The sequence below is a fragment of the Schistocerca nitens genome, chromosome 4, assembly GCF_023898315.1.
Source record: "Schistocerca nitens isolate TAMUIC-IGC-003100 chromosome 4, iqSchNite1.1, whole genome shotgun sequence".
Lineage (NCBI taxonomy): Eukaryota > Metazoa > Arthropoda > Insecta > Orthoptera > Acrididae > Schistocerca > Schistocerca nitens.
The window spans coordinates 675,069,657-675,087,814 of record NC_064617.1 but is presented as its reverse complement, the minus strand read 5'-3'; the positions used below and the strand labels follow the sequence as shown (position 1 = coordinate 675,087,814).

General features: G+C 41.8%; 1 protein-coding gene across 1 annotated transcript in view; it reads left to right on the top strand.

Moving 5' to 3' along the window:
• Window positions 1-1,160: 1,160 nt before the first annotated feature.
• The window catches only part of LOC126251740 (uncharacterized), a 54,044-nt gene continuing 37,046 nt past the window's right edge, over window positions 1,161-18,158 (top strand). Inside the window, exon 1 of the mRNA XM_049952349.1 lies at window positions 1,161-1,294. Within this exon, the coding sequence (XP_049808306.1) occupies window positions 1,223-1,294 (72 nt within the window). The 5' untranslated portion in view covers window positions 1,161-1,222. The remainder of the gene's footprint in view (window positions 1,295-18,158) is intronic.

Below are 18,158 nucleotides of genomic sequence, written 5' to 3'. Positions count from 1 at the left end.
GACCCCGGATCGAATACGCCTGGCGGATTAACGACGAGGTCCGGTGTGCCAGCCAGCCTGGATGTGCTTTTTAGGCGGTTTTCCACATTCTACTAGTTGAATACTGGGCCAGTCCCAACGTCCCGCCTCAGTTACACTACTCACAGACATTTGAAAAAACATTCACACTATTTCACGGTTTCCCCCAGACACAGACAGGTGGGGTACACTAATTCCATCTGAGAGGGTACGGGGTGGTGGCAGGAAGGGAATCCAGCCACCCTCTGACACTAGCATCACCAAATCCATAGTAAGAAGTCCGATTCCGCGTTGAAGTGGGACAAAGGCCCAAAGAAAATGATGGTTCTTCATCCTTTTTATTGTCCGCCCCCCCAGTAGATGAGTGGCGCCGGCACAGTAGCTCTGCGTGTTCGGTCAGAGCGCCGGTTGGCCTCTGTAATAAAAAACTGAGTGGAAAGATCAACCACCGAACTTGCACAGGATGTCTTGCGACGTCCGCAGCGACCAAACACAACGATCAACAACGTAAAGAAAAAAGAAAAAGAAAAAGAAAAAAGTGGTCAGCGCGACAGACTGTCAATCCTAAAGGCCCGGGTTCGATTCCCGGCTGGGTCGGAGATTTTCTCCGCTCAGGGACTGGGTGTTGTGTTGTCCTAATCAACATCATTTCATCTCCATCGACGCGCAAGTCGCCGAAGTGGTGTGAAATCGAAAGACTTGCACCAGGCGAGCGGTCTACCCGACGGAAGGCCCTCGTCACACGCCATCATCATCGTCATCCTTTTATTAGATGTATCACTCAGCTGAAGAGCAGCAGACTGCGCCGCTGGCAGCCCTCCCATGCCCATATGAGGCAGGGGAATGAAATCACAATAAAGGAAAAAAAAACTCGGACTGGTTTTTCGTTCTGTTGAAAACAAAAGTGTTGTATTACTTATTGAACGCCAGTCGTAGATCTGTGTCTTCTCTTGCAATTGCTGTTCAAGGTCGTGAGGCCGGTCGCTCGTACGATCGTTGACGACGATAGGAACATGGCAGATGTGGTCGGGATTCTGGTAACAAACAGTTGCCGGCGAGGTCGCCGCCGGCCGGAGCGGCAGCACTGCGCTCGCGACCTCGCGACCGCGCGTGCGTCGCGTCCCCGTCTACGTCAGAGGCGCCACTGGACGCGGCTGCCCACTCGCCGTCTGGCAGCCGAGGCCCTCACTGTAGCAGCGCCGCCATGGCAGCACCACGCGCCGCGCTCCTCGTCCTCGCCGCAGTAGTGCTCTGCACTGTCGTCGCTGCACCGTCAGTACGTACACCCGCTAGCCTCGCCACTCTCTCACTTCCATTCTACATTTTTTTACCTTTTTGTATGAATTTACCCCTGCTATGAACTGCATGACTCACTCACAACTTGACGAGCTCTTCTCTTATCGCAGCGCTCCCTCATGTATTCTTCCTTTGTCCGTTTCACGCCTCATTTACAACTTAATGTCTAATGGCCTGCTCGAGCCGGCCGCTGTGGAGGAGCGGTTCTAGGCGTTTCAGTGCGGAACCGCGCTGCTGCTACGGTCGCAGGTTCGAATCCTGCCTCGGGCATGGATGTGTGTGATGTCCTTGGGTTACTTAGGCTTCAGTAGTTCTAGGTCTAAGGTACTGATGACCTCAGATGTTAAGCTTAGAGCCATTTGAACCATTTTTAGCCTGCTCGAAGTTCTGTGTTTATCTCCGTGGTAGATTTCACTGCGATGGATATTTGTTTTAAATCTTTCCGAACTAATTTTGTCCATTTAGTGTTCGGCGCTCTCCTTATGTGTATAGTGTTGAAGTTTCTTGAAGGGAATCTTGGGTTGAGCATTCAAAGTGGAGTACCGGGTGGCCGTATTGGATTGCTGCATAAGTTCTTAGCGTTTTCCCATCAGTTAAATAAACACAACAGATACACATAACAGAGATTTTAGTCATCAATAATACATTCTCCTTCACTATTTACACATTCTGCAAAGCCCGGCGTAACTCTTAGATTCCGCGTCTGTAGCGATCACGGGGTTTTGAGGCGAAGAACTCGTCGTGCCTTGTTCGGAGCGCATGTTCATCCGACAAGGAAGTTTCTTGAAGGTTGTTCGATACAAAGCGGGAAAAGGTAAAATCTCAGGGCGCAAGAGCTGGTGAATACGGTGGATGCGGAATGACTTACCAACCTAACTCCTATATAGTCTCTTTTGTCATCAGAATGCAGGCGGGCGTTATCGTGCAGTAGCATCACTTCACGCAGACTTACTGGTTTTTGTCTTCGGATTGTGTCTGCCAGACATCTCAGTTTTTTACAGTAAATTTCAATAGTGATGTTTACACCGTGGGTTAGCAATTCGTAGTACACCACACAGTCACTGTTCCGCCAGATACAGTACATAACATTATGGTTTATGGATGCACGCATGTCTTTGTGAAGGAAATTACTGCTTCGTCTAGGCTAAACCATTCCTTTCTTTTCCTTAGATTAGCAGAAAGACACCATTCCTCGTCACCATTAAAAGCAGGATAGGAATGTTTGGGGCTGTTCACTAGCCTGTTGATGACGAACTTGCAGAGACTCACATATGGCCACCCGCTAATTTTTGTGAGTTTGGCTTAGAGCATGGGGTACCCAGAAACCCGATTTTTGAACCTTCCCCACGGCATGAGAGTGTCGCACGATGGTGGAATGATCACAGTTCATTACATTTGCCAGTTCTCGAGAACATTGTGGATTAATGCGTTTAAACGATCCTCATCAAACACCCAAAGTCTTCCTGAACGTGTAGAGTCACTAATGTTAATAGATCCTCCTTCAAATGAGAGAAACATTTTCTTGCCGTGCTCTGTCCAGCTGCATTATCCTCATACATGGTGCAAATGTTTCTGGCAGCCTCCTCTGCTGTCACCCCTCTATTGAACTCAAACAGAAGAATATGTCGGAAAAGTTCTGATTCCTGCACTTCGCACTGAATTTTCTAGAGTCCTCAGCTCCATTCAGTAACTCCAAATGACAAAATGACAATATGTAAACTCATATAGCAACAGTGAATTACAAATAAAAAACGACTATCGCTAAATAAACCCACACCAACCGGAATACCGACATGCAAAACAAAAACGCATCAACTTAATTAAAGTGCCGGAGGTCCAGTGTGGACTGAAATTATCGTATGGCAGCGAAACGTGATATATATGCTAGTGCGTTAATGCGGAACCGATTTACACTAGAAAAAATTATTTCCAATCTTGGCCACCAGATGCGAAGCTGGCGCTGTACAGCATCTCGTTGACATCTCCGGTACTCATACTGAACAAACTGGGTAAATGGTGGTTGATAATAAAATCGACATTATGACTTCCTCACTTATTTGACCTTTTCTGCTTGCGTCCGGTTCCTAATCCACTAGATGCGAAAGTTTGAATATTGTCTGAAACAACATTTATTTTATAGTTAACATTTGAAAAATGTTCCTGCATTTGATTATGATACTGTTTTGGTTTCTCCTCAATAAAGCCGTTTTCTTGCTAGATGTATTGATTCATCACCTTAAACTCTACATTGCGTCTATCGAGTTCTTTGCAAATGGTATCCTCAATATTCTTAACACGGGATTCTAAATTTTCCAGCCTGTCATTAACTGTTTGAAAATCTAAGGCAGTAGATTCGCGTAGCTGACTTTCTAACAGAGTGCCTGCTACACGTTCACTAGTGTCGTTAATATCTTGCTTAATTGTTCTAACAGATTCATTCAGGTTATCAATAGTATGATTTAAACCTTCAAATTTGCTATCAGTATCCTCTTTCAGGTCTTTAATGTCCTTTTGTAAACCTTGTTGCAGATCCTGCTTATTTTGTTCTAACAGTTCCGTTAAGTTTGGTAGTAAACCAGACGCTTGCTCTTTTGGTCCAAATCCCAAAAATGGCGAGCTTTCCGACGACTGCTGCCGGTTTGGTGTCGATATGTGGATTTGTTGTGGTGGAGTAGATGTTTCTCCTGTGACGTCTACACTCTCGGAGCTAGACATGGTGATTGTTATAGCAAGGCACAGCATACACAACAGCAAATCCTGACCTCGAACTTCGTCACACGCATTTCACATATTAGTCTGCCTACAATATAGTCACTCACAAACACTACAAAAGGAACTGAAGAGAACGTTACTGCAAATTATCGTACTCATCTTTTGTGTGGCAGTCCAGCGATGATTTGGTAACCCTTCACTTATCACGTTCTTTTATCCGCAAATCCTTGCTCGAATTTTGTTCATGGCAACACTCATTATTAACTGCACACATACGAACGTATTAAATACCAGCTTTGTGCACTCCCAGCTCCTCCACCATACTGAAATGTTCACGCTACCTTGGGAAGCATTCCAATTACTATCGATGTTAGAGATCGCATCGAATAGTAATATCGGCACTTCTCGAATTAAGCACACGGTTCTTTGTTGCTGGTTAAGGAATACATAACCTAAATTGCTTTGGATGTAGGTTTCTCCGCTAGGAAAGAGAATCCTTGGTCTTACTGCAGCGGGTCTTCCTACATGTGTATGTTGCAGTAATAAACTGCAGAATTATTGAGTCATCGATGTTTATTCACGAAAAATACAAAACATTTTCATTGTCTAACCATTCCATCCACACCAGCCACGTGCATTCCACGGCGTTAGAACTTCCTTCAAAAACCCATCTCGTGCAAAGAACAAAACAATTAATAAAAACATTAACAAAAAATGGTTCAAATGGCTCTGAGCACTACGGGACTTAACTTCTGAGGTCATCAGTCCCCTAGAACTTAGAACTAATTAAACCTAACTAACCTGAGGACATCACACACATCCATGCCCGGAGCAGGATTCGAACCTGCGACCGTAGTGGTCGCGCGGTTCCAGACTGTAGCGCCTAGAACCGCTCGGCCACTAGGCCGGCAAAAACATTAGCATCTTTGGAAATGGAAGATTAATGATTTAACCACTAATATTAATATAGATAATTCTGTCACACTAGAGAATGCATAATAAGATTTGGTTAACAATTGGCATAAAACAAAGTAGACACTAAGATCTGCACATAGTAAAATACGTAATTAAGATTTGCACATAATTTGCATAAAAACTAAAGTAGACACTAAGATCTGCACATAGTAATGGGAAGGATAGAAATGGGAAGGTGGTTCAATTTCAACCATAGAACACTTATCTCCTCTGCTCCCTGTTAAATGTGCAGGTTCGTGATTACGAACAGCTCTGCATCTGTCTTCTTTCTAAATAGGAAACAGATTTTTCCACGGAGTCTTTCAGTTCCAGTTTCCTGAAATAACTACTTCTCGGGGCTCTTTCGGTATACTGTGGGTGACAGTATGGAAGTTCTTGTTATAACAATATATCGGTTACGTTTCAGATTTTACACATATACACTTCTCAGACAGGACATTACGACCACCTACCTAGCAGCCGGTATGTTCACTTTTGGTGCGGATAACAGCGGCGAGGCGTCGTGACATGGAAGCAGTGAGGCCCTGGTAGGTTGCTGAAGAGAGTTGGCGCCACATCTGCACACACAAGTCCTCTTATTCCCGAAAATTCTGGGGAGGGGGGCGACGAGCTCTGACGCCACGATGAATCACATCAGATATTTTCTATCAGGTTCAGATCTGGCGAATTAGGGGCGGGGTGGGGGGGGGGGCAGTATATCAATTGGCACTTGCAACTGTGTTCCTCGAACCACTCCATCACACTCCAGGCCTTGTGACATGTCGCATTATCTCGCTGAAAAATGCCACTGTCGTCGGGAAACATGGTCGTCATGAAGGGGTGTATGTGGTCTGCAACCAGTGTACGATACTCCTTGGCCGTCATTGTGTCTTGCACGAGCTCTACTAGACCATTGGATGCCCGTGTGAATGTTCCCCGGAGCACAATGGAGCCGCCACCAGCTGGTCTCCGTCCCACAGTGCAGGTGTCAAGAAGTTGTTCCCTTGGAGGGCGACGGATTCGTGCCAACCGATCGGCATGATGAAGGAGGTATCGGGATTCATCAGACCGTGCAACGCTCTGCTACTGCGCCAACGTCCAGTGCCGATGGCCACGTGTCCATTTCAGTCGTAGTTGCCGATGTCGTGTTGTTAACATTGCACATCGATGGGTCGTCGGCTGCGGAGGCCCATTTTTGGGAGTATTCGGTGCACTGTATATTCAGACACATTTGTACTCTGCCCAGCTTTAAAGTCTGATGCTAGTTCCGCCACAGTTCGCCGCCTGTCCCGTTTCACCAGACTGACCGGCCTACGACGTCCAACATCTGTAATGAGGGTCGGCCGCCCAACCCCACGACGTATGGAAGTGGTTTCACCTTGGTTTCGCCACTTGTTGAAGGTAATCACCACAGTACTTGTCGAAACCCGAAAAGTCTTGCAGTTCCCAAAATGTTCGTCCCAAGCCTCCATACTACTCTATCACAATCTGCTGTCGGTCAAACTCAGATAGATCGCGCGCCTTCTCCATACTACACACAGGTAGCACGCTCGCTGATACTACATGCACCTTGCATGTGTCTGACTAGCAGTCTTTCCTCGCCAGGTGACGCTGCTATCGCCTGGACAAGTTGATATCGATTGCAGGTCGTGGTCATAATGTTCTGGCTGATTAGTGCATGTGTTGTTGTGCAAATGATAAGCTCTTTACAATATGGTTTATCTGTCCTCAGTTGCGAGACATTTCTAGAATTATGCCTTTAATACCACTTTCTTTCTTACGTTGACTGAGTCGAGTGCCGCTTTGCTGTTGATTGGAACTCTGTTTTATCACCTACGATCTTGAACGCTACTGTTCCTGTGCATAACCGTAAGATGGAAAATCTGCCACATAAAGAATTCAGTGCATTCGTAAAATGTCTAGAAACGTTCAAAGTGCATTAGAATTTATGACTGCACGAGGATTATCCAAATGAAACTCGTTCAGGAGTTGTAATCATTGAAAGAAGAAGAAATTAAAAACAAGGAATAATCACTTTTTTGTTGTTGTTGTTGTTTTGGTCTTCAGTCCAGAGACTGGTTTGATGCAACTGTCCACGCTACTTTATCCTGTGCAAGCTGCTTCATCTCCTAGTGACTACTGCAACCCACATCCTTCTGAATCTGTTTAGTGTATTCATGCCTTGGTCTCCCTCTACGATTTTTACCCTCCACGCTTCCTTCCAATACTAAATTGATGATGCCTTCATGCCTCAGAACGTGTCCTACCAACAAATCCGTTCTTCTAGTCAAGTTGTGCCACAAATTCCTCTTCTCCCAATTTCTATTCAGTACCTCCTCATTAGTTACGTGATCTAGCCATCTAATCTTCAGCATTCTTCCGTAGCACCACATTTCGAAAGCTTCTATCCTCTTCTTGTCTAAACTACTTATCGTCCATGTTTCACTTCCATACATGGCTACAGTCCATACACATACTTTCAGAAACGAGTTCCTGTAACTTAAAACTATACTAGATGTTAACAAATTTCTCTTCTTCAGAAATGCTTTCCTTGCCATTGCCAGTCTACATTTTATATCCTCTCTACTTCGACCATGATCAGTTATTTTGCTCCCCAAATAGCAAAACTCATCTACTACTCTAAGTTTCTCATTTTCTAATCTAATTCTCTTAGCATCACCTGATTTAATTCGACTGCATTCCATTATCCTCGTTTTGCTTTTGTTGATGTTCATCTTATATCCTCGTTTCAAGACACTGTCCATTCCGTTCAACTGCTCTTCCAGGTCCTTTGCTGTATCTGACAGAATTACGTCATCAGCAAACCTCAAAGTTTTTATTTCTTCTCCATGGATCTTAATTCCTACTCCAAATTTTTCTTTTGTTTCCTTTACTGCTTGCTCAATATACATATTGAATAACATCAAGGATAGGCTACAACCTTGTCTTACTCCCTTCCCAACCACTGCTTTCCTTTCACGCCCCTCGACTCTTATAACTGCCATCTGGTTTCTGTACAAATTGTAAATAGCCTTTCGCCCCCTGTATTTGACCCCTGCCACCTTCAGAATTTCAAAGAGAGTATTCCAATCAACATTGTCAAAAGCTTTCTATAGGTCTACAAATTCTAGAAATGTAGGTTTCTTTCCTTAATTTATCTTTTAAGATAAGTCGTAGGGTCAGTATTGCCTCACGTGTTCCAACACTTCTACGGAATCCTAACTGATCTTCCCCGAGGTCGGCTTCTGCCATCGCATACATAGAACAGTAGTCATTGTAGCTTATGGCTTACATAGTTTTGGCAAAATAGTGCTCATGCGGTTGAGACAGGCGACCCGTTCGTAGAGTAGGTGCTGAAGTCTACGTTTCTCCCAGAAAATGATGTTGCTTTCTACTTGCATTAATCTCTAATTGCATCCATTTGCCTCTTTGAAACATTGCAGAGTCATCAGACTGCTACAAAACTTGTCAACTGAGGCGTGTGAATGGAAAATTTAACACATATAACTGTAGCATCTTCTGACAGTACGATAAATTACTCACACCTGCCATCAGTCACTTCATGCTGATACCAGGAAATACCTGTGCACGTGTGTATGAAGTGGGACGGTTTAGTCTCAGATGAATGGGAGGCCCTGCTTTTTTGATAGCGTACTGAGAAATCTTAGTATGTTTAGAATTTGTATCAGATTGAACCAACAGAGGATTTCAAGCGTATATGCACAAAAGGTAAATTGAAAGGGTGCCCGAATCGTCACCAGGCAGAATCGAAGAAAATTACGAAAATACTTAAAAAATAGCATCTGACCGAAACACGAAAAATGGCGCTCATTATCTAACGAACACCCTACTCCGAATACTCCAAGCATCACTTTTCACTATGACCTCCACGAACTCACTTTAGTCCCTTATGAACCACTCCTGCAGAAAGCTTGAAGATAAAATTCGACAAACAAGGCGCCATACGTTCAAGGAAGGAGAAGAAATCTTGAAACAACTCACAATAAAAAACACTCTCTGCGACACACTGTACGCTGCATCACAGAATATCCATGTCGACTGAGAATTTCTTCAGTGACCAGAATAGTGAGTGTCCCGTGATGACAAATGGGTTCTCAGAGCAGGCTGTTCTGGGACTTCTGAGCCGAGCGGTTCTAGGCGCTTCAGTCCGGAACCGCGCTGCTGCTACGGTCGCAGGTTCGAATCCTGCCTCGGGCATGGATGTGTGTGATGTCCTTAGGTTAGTTAGGTTTAAGTAGTTCTAAGTCTAGGGGACTGATGACCTCAGATGTTAAGTCGCAGAGCCATTTGAACCATTTTTAGGACCTCTGACAACTTTGCAGCGCTGTTCAGTCGTCAGGTGAGCTGCACGTTGCCAACAAATTCTTAGGAACTTACTGTTGTGAGTCATCATTTTATTTTCAGTTTCAAGACAAATTGTTGACATAACGTTCCAAGTAGCAAATTCTTCATCGACAAATAGTTTTGATTTGATTGTCACAATGTCTACAAGTAGTCTAAATTGTTTTTACTATATTTTCATAGCTTTTTATGACCGCTGACTTTTCACAAAATCATGTTTCAAAAAATTTAAAAATGTGAATGAGAACACAAAATTACGGAGTTAAATATTAGGGTCAATTTTAATTACGTAGTCTAGACTGTTTTTATTATACGTCGGTAAGCAGGGATAATACAGGAGTAGGTTTAGTAATGAATAAAAAGACAGCAGCGTGTATAAGCTACAATGAACAGCATAGCGAACGTATTATTGTAGCCAAGACAGATACGAAGCCCACACCCACCACAATGGTAAAAGTTTATATGCTAAATAGCTCTGCAGATGATAAAGATATTGAAGAAATGTATGATGAGATAAAAGAAATTATTCAAATGGTTAGAGTAAACGATAATTTATTATTCATGGGGGGCTGGAATTTGATAATAGGAAATTAAAGAGAAGGAAAATAGTTGGTGAAAATGGACTCCGCGAAAGGAATGAAAGGAGAAGCAGCCTAGTAGAATTTTGCACAGAGAAAATTTAAGCGTAGCTAACACTTGGTTTAAGAATTACGAAAGAAGGTCACATAAATGGAAGAGAGCTGGAGACAGCGGAAAGTTTCGATTGGTTATATAATGGTAAGACAGAGATTCCGGAACCGGGTTTTGATTTGCAAGACATTTCCAGGGGCAGATGTCGACTCTGACTACAATTTATTAGTTATGAACGGTAGATTAAGACTCAAGAAACTTTACAAAGGTAGGAATTTAAGGAGATGGGATCTGGATAAACTGAAGGAACCAGAGGATGTAGAGACTTTCTGTGGGAGCATTAGGGAACGACTGACAAGAACAGGGGAAAGAATACAGTACAAGAAGAATGGGTAGCTTTAAGAAATGAAATTGTGAAGGCAGCAGAGGATCAAGTAGATAAAAAGACGGGGGGTACTAGAAATCCTTGATTAACGCAGGAGATATTGAATTTAATTGATGAGTGGAGAAAATGTAAAAAGGAGGTAAATGAAGCAGGCAAAAGGAAATGCAAACGTCTAAAAAATGAGATTGGCACGAAGTGCAAAAAGACTAAGCAGGAATGGCTAAAGCACAGATGTAAGGATGTAGAAGCATATATCACTAGGGGAAAGGAAAATTAAAGTGACCGTAGGAGAAATGAGAACCACGTGCATGAATATGAAGAGCTCAGATGGAAAACCAGTCCTAAGCAAAGAACGGAACGCAGAAAGATGGGAGGAGTATACAGAGGATCTATACAAGGGAGATGTACTTGAGGGCAATATTAGGGAAATGGAAGAGGACGTAGATGAAGATGAGATGAGAGATATGATACTGCGTGAAGATTTTGACGGAGCACTGAAAGAGCTATGTCGAGACAAGGCCCCGGGAGTAGACAACATTCCGTTAGAACTACTGATAGCCGTGGGAGAGCGAGCCGTGACAAAACTCTTCCACCTAGGGCGCAAAATGTATGAGACAGGCGAAATACCATGAGACTTCAGGAGGAGCATAATAATTCCAATTCCAAAGAAAGCAGGTGCTGACAAGTGTGAAAATTACCGAACTATGAGTTTAGTAAGTCACGGTTGCCAAATACTAACACGAATTCTTTACAGAAGAATAGAACAACTTATAGAAGCCGACCTCGAGGAAGATACGTTTGGATTCCGGAGAAATATATGAACATGCGAGCCAATGCTGACCCTACGAATTCTTATAGAAGTCAGGTTAGGAAAGGCAAACCTACATTCATAGCATTTGTAGACTTAGAAAAAGCTTTGACAATGCTGAGTGGTATTTTCTTTTCCAAATTCTAAAGGTGGAAGAGGTAAAATGTAGGGAGCTAAGGGCTATTTAAATTTTGCACAGATACCAGATGGCAATTACAAGAGAGCAGTAGTTGAGAAGGGAGTGAGACAGGCTTGTGCCCTATCCCAGATGGTATGCAATTTGTCTATTGAGCAAGCAGTAAAGGAAACAAAAGAAAATTTGGAGTAGGAATTAAAGTCCAGACAAAAGAGGTCTTGGAAGAGCAGTTGAACGGAATGGACAATGTCTTGAAAGGAGGATAAAAGATGAACTCCACCAAAAGCAAAACGAGGATAATATAATGTAGTCGAATTAAATCAGATGATGCTAAGGGAATTAGATTAGGAAATGAGGCACTTAAACTAGTAGATGAGGTTTGCTGTTTGGACAGTAAAATAACTGATGAAGGTTGAAGTGGAGAGGATTAAAAGTGCAGACTGGCAATGGCAAGAAATGCACTCCTGAAGAAGAGAAATTTACTAACATCGAATATAGATGTATGTGGAGGAAGACTTTTCTGAAAGTATATGTACGGAGTATAGCCATGTATGTAGGTGGAACATCGACGATAAACAGGTTACACAAGAAGAGAATACAAGCTTTTGAAATGTGATGCTACTGAAGAACGCTAAAAAGGTACTGAATAAAATTGGGGAGAAAAGAAATTTTTGGTACAACCTGACTAGAAAAAGGGACCGGATGGTAGGACACACTCTGACATGTCAAGGGACCACTAATTTAGTATTGGAAGGAAGCGTGAGGAGTAAAAATCGTAGAGGGAGGCCAAGAGATGAATACAGTAAGCGGATTCAGAAAAATGTAGGTTGCAGTAGTTATTCGGAGATGAAGAGGCTTGCACAAGATAGAGTAGCTTAGTAGTCGTTGGACTGAAGAACAGATTTTCGTTAGCGATTTTGTGGAATTGCATGTGTCGCAGAAAATTCGCTGCCCCCTCACGGCCTTCGTGGAACTTTTGTTACTAATCAGCAGTCGTAGCACATAACAGGCTGCTATCCATACAATGGAGTTGTTCCCAGATGTTTAGCAATTCTGCAGCGTCACTTATTCGTAAAAGAAACTTCTGTTGCTGTTTCGTCCGATTTTGCACAGCACGAGCCATCCTTTCACACTAATACCACACGCCTCCATCACATCATCACCCACAAAGCCTGGACGCAAACATCCGCTTTCAAAACACAACTGATACCGTATCACACGGCATGATACCAACGGGGTTTCATTTGAACTCCGCTTGAGTAATGAAGATATCTGAGTCGTTCCCAGCAATGGTCTACACCGTAGACAGACGACTATAAGTAATCCACTTACTTTCTTTTTTTTACACATCGGCGTTTTAGCTACACCGGTAAGCACCAGAAATTTAAAAAATTTAACACTTGTGACTATAAGAGCCGTTCTAGCGCAACACTTATGTTGTTCATGGACAACGTAGGTGTAGCTTGGTGCCTAAGAGGATGTCAGACAAAATTTCAAGTACGTAGGATTCAGTCCTAAGGTGGCTCTAGAATTTTTCGTTAGTTGTCGCTTTTTTTATCTTTAGTAATCATTTGTAACGTAAATTATTCAAAGTTACTCCTTAAATTGTAAGCCTCCCTATAACCGGCTGTGTCATACGGTTCAAGAATTGGAGAAAGTCATTGACCTTGCCCACTAAAGCAGTGTGACGTTCAAACCAATATTCGGGTTGAGGATAGCTTTGCGTCTCAGACAATCCAGTAAATTAAACAGCTAATACACAATTACACGTCAGAAACTCACTAGAGTTATAAATTTTGTATCCAATAAGAAACATGACTTTCCGTCACTGTGATTACGCTCATTTGTATATGACAGCATTTCAGAATCAAAGTTTTGCATGCATTCGTTTTTTAAATTAGCGTTCCAAATGTAACTGTAGCGGTAATATCCTCCATAAACAATGTATTAATTCACTGAGAAATTTTTCATTTAATAAAGATCATGTGTCTTACACTTCGTCCAATCTGACTACTATGTTTTATTCCATAGTGTAAAGGTCATAGAACCGAACTTTTCTGGAATTACTAATCGAATTCAGGGCGATGGTTGTTTACAAATAAACTAGGACGTGGCCATTTTACATTAGTTTCATGCCTGCACAGTTGTCAAGCTGTCAGTAAAAAAACTGTATCGATGTTGTACAAAGTAACACTTAAAATTAAAATTATGTATCTATATAATAAACTTTTCGGCTTAGCAGAACAGAAAATGCGATTTTCTTCCAGAACTAACACGAAAATAACATCACTTTTGCACCAAGTTCGATCAAAAAAGAGCTTCGTCACATGTAGCGGGGGCTGCTCACTAGCGACGCACATCTAAAATAGCCACTGGGACGTCTCACCCAGTTGTACAACTCTCCCGGACTCACTCTATTAGCACTGAAGGTAATCTCCATTGGGCACAATATACGTTTGGCAATGTTTATTAACCCTTGGATGGTTGGTGGGAGACGTATGTTCCGCTAAAGTAATATACACCTTTGAGCTTTGGGACGTCTTGTATATCTGTCTAGTGCTAGCATGAAGCAAGATGCCTTCATAGCTCGGAGAAAACTAATACGGACCATGGGGTGGATATATACAAGGCTGTGAGGAATCAAATGGGGCGGCGTGTGTTTATATGTAGCACAGTGCATTTGTTTCACGAAAATCGGATTGAATCACCATCGTCAACATTCCAAGAATGTCTGAAGTAACAAATCGTGTTTGCTTATAAATCATAGACATTGTTTTGAAGCATTACTTCACACGTCAGTAAGTCTGCTAGGTTGTACATAATTTGTATGTAGTGGGACGTACGAGCCCCAGAAAATTTGACAGAATGTAAAAGACAATGGTGTGTGGTACGTCACAGCCATCTTCAAATGTTATGCTGAAAACTTGTGTCAGATACTTCATGTTTTTGATTGTCAGGAGAACATACGTGTTTTGGAACTGATGTGTTACACATTTTTCATAAGAACCATCCTGTTAAAATCATTCTAAAATTAAAAACTTAACCCTGCAAATCCTAGGTTCACATGAAAACATGGATCTGATTAGAGTCTTTGGACACATGCGACTAACATCACCGATTTTCAAACTCGATCAGCTTAAAATTCTTTTGCTAATGAAAGTATATTGTCTATCACAAAGGAAGATAGTTTTTGACCTTTAGTTTTCAAATATACGAAGCATAAATTTTAACTATGAAAGGATTAAGCCTCTGGAAACTCTCGGTGAAAATTTCTCTTGTAATCGATCTAACCATTGTAAAACATGTCCTCCTTAGCTTCCATAAATTTCAAGAACGACATCTTCTTTCCTCAGAAACACCATCTAGCTGCGTTTAAATAATTTTGTTATCTGGACAGTGCTATGGTTTAGACCACCATAATTTCCGGTTTGGATTATTTAATTATACTGCCTCGATCCAGCGATAGTGTCCGTCGAAAAAGTTCCGAGACTGATTTTATTCCTGGCGTATAAGCGACGGCAGCGAAATAGCTACAGTGGCAGCCTGAACTAATAATTGTAATGAATAGATGTGCATTCTACCAGGCAGCTGTGAGCAGCCAGTGTTAACTAGTGTACTTGGCCCCGTGGTGTGTAAACGTTCACATGTCACAAATCGCATAGAGTAATATATTTCAGTCAAGTGTTCAAGACAATCACAAGAATTTCTCAAGAAGAGAAATGTGTATGCAAAGTTTGTGTTGACTGAAATGAAAAACGGTAAAAGTTCTCATGGGTGACGAGACTTAACATCCAACTTCATCGGACTTCTTTTTCTTGTAGACCGGTGTTTTCGTCTATGACCAGTAATTAAGGACATCCAGGGACCTAGGTTCGAAGCCAGACATTGCTTCAGTTTTGCATAAAACTCATTAGCAACGGCCGCCGAAAACTACCGGTATAACGAGTCACCCTCGTTCTGCAAACAGCTTTGTCAAAGAGGGCCTCCTGAAAGGTGGAAGAATAACCAATAACCAACGGCGTGAGGAAGCAGTAGGCAATGGAAACAAGTGCTTTAAAGTCACATAATGTATATCCACAGTACATGGGGCCGGAAATTGATAGAAGTGCCCTTAATGACCCCTCCATTGGTAAAAAATTCCGTATTAGCCGCCCACTCGGAACTCCGGGAGGGGGCTGCCAATGAGGAGTTAGTTGACCATGAGAAAAAAACTGAATAGCCAATGAATGTGTAATCTTTTAGGAGCCAGTATGAAATGTCAGACGTTTGAACGTGGTAGGGAAGCTAGAAAATATGAAAACGGATAAGTGGAGTATGATTCGTTACGAATAACAAGATACATAACAGTTGAGTTGCTCTAAACAATTCGGCGGTAGGATTATTCTCATTTCAATCAACAGCAAAACCAACACCACCAACAATAGTTTAGATATACACGCAACGTCTTAACAAGAATATGAACAGACATAGAAAGGTTGTGGGGCCATTAACGAGTAGCTCAATATGTGAAAGGAGGTGCCAAAATAATCATAAGGGTTTGGAGTGCGGCAGTGGGGGAAAGTAACAATAACGGGCTTGGTGGTAACAATGAGAGAGCAGAAGCACTAATTGAATTCTACAATAAAATTCAGTAAGTAATAGCTGTTCAAGAGGTGGAAACATACTTAAAAAAGGCCCAGACACACGGGTAGACTGAAGCTAGATTATGTCACGGTCAGGCATTGGACTGTAAGGCGTGCGCAAGAGGAGATATAGCCTTGGATCACAAATTGGGAACGATGAAGACTAGACTGAAGTGCAATAGCACAGTCTGAAAGAACTAATGTGGACATAAGACTGATAATGATTTATTGAGGAATGATGAAATGCGTTTCAAGTTCTCTAGGAGTGTAGATGTTGCAATAGTGAATACCATAGTGGGTAGTTCAGTTGAAGAACAGTGGACTATCACTAATGTTGAACAAACAAACGTAGGTACAAGGAGCGTAAATGCGAAGAAATTTTGGTTAACATAAGAAAAATTTCAGTTCATCGATGAAATAAGGAAGTGGAAAAATGTTCAGGGATACACAGGAATATAGCAATATAAGTCATTTAGGAATGAAATAAATAGCAAGTGCAGAGAAGCCAAGTCGAAATAGCTGCAAGAAAAATGTGAAGATATCGAAAAAGGAAAGGCAGTCATTCAGCGTGAGCAAATGTCAAAACAATCTTCGGAGAAATTAAATGCAAGGAGATCAACATTAGGCGGAATTAAAAGCAAGGCGTCAACATTAAGAGGGCAATGGGAATTCCACTGTTAAACGTAGAGGAAAGAGTGGATAGGTAGAAACAGTACGATGACGTCTTAGAAGAGATGTGGCTCGATATGAAGTACTTAGGTGAACCAGCTTTACAGTCAGAGTTTAACCGACCTTTGAAAGACTTGTGGTCAGATAATGCAGAAGGGATAGATAACATTTCTTCCGAATTTCTGATGTCATTGATGGAAGTGGCAACCAATAAATATTCAAGCTGTTGAAAAAATCTATGAGAATGGAGAGATACCATTTGACTTTCGGAAAAATATCATGCGTAAAATCTCGAAGGTGACAATAATAGATAATTGTGAGAATTATTATACAATCAGTTTAACATCTCATGTACCCAAACTGCTGGCAAGAGTAATACACAGAATAATGTAAGAGAAAATCGAGCGTCTTTTAGATGACGATCAGTTTGGATTTAGAAAAGATAAGGGCATCACAGAGGCACTTCGGCCTTGAGCTTCATAATGAAAGCAAAACTTAAGGAAAATTAAGGCATGTCCATTGGATTTGTCGACATAGAAAAAGCGTTCGAAAATGTAAAATGGTGCAAGAAGTTCAAAATTCTGAGAAAATAGGGGTAAGCTATAGGAAAAGACGACTAATATACAACATTTACAAGAACCAAGAGGAAATTTATGAATGGAAGACCAGGAACGAAGTGCACGGATTAAAAAGAGTGTAAGACAGCTATGTAGTCTTTCGCCCCTTATGACGAAAATAAAAGAAAGTTTCAAGAGTGGGATTAAAATTCAGGGTAAAAGAATACCAATGAGACTCGTTGATGACATTGCTGTCCTCAATGAAAGTGAAAAAGACCGATAGGACCTGCTGAATGGAATGAATAATCTAATGAGTACGGAAGATGAACTGAGAATAAATTGAAGAAAGACGTAAGTAATGAGACATATCGGAAACAACATTCATAATAACCTTTATAAAAATAAGTGACCACGAAATGGGTGATTTGAAGGAATTCTGCTGCGTTGGTAACAAAATAACGTATGACACACGCGGCAAGGAGGGTACAAAAGCAGATTAGTACAGGTAAAGATGGCATTCCTGACCAAAAAAAATTTCCTAACATCAAACATAATTCTTAAATTGAGAACGAAATTTCTGGTAATATACGTTTGGATAGCAGCATTTTATGGTAGCGAATTACGGACTGTGGGAATACCGGAAAAGAAGATAATCGAAGCGTCTGAGATTTGATACTGTAGAAGGATGTTGAAAATTACGTGGGCTGGTAAGATAAGGAATGAGGAGGTTCTCTGCAGAATCGGTGACGACAAGAACATATGGGGAACACTGTTAAGAAGACAGGGCGGGATGACAAGACATGTGTTTATATTTCGGGGAATAACTTCTTTGATACTTGGGGAAGTTGTTGAGAGTAAAACTGTAGGTCAAGACAGAAACTAGAGTACAGCAAACAAATATTGAAGATGTAGGATACAACTGCTACTGTCAGATGAAGAGGTTGGCTCTAAACAAGCCAGAAGTTTGATGAATCAAAAAGATTATAAACTTACAATGCAGTACTTATTC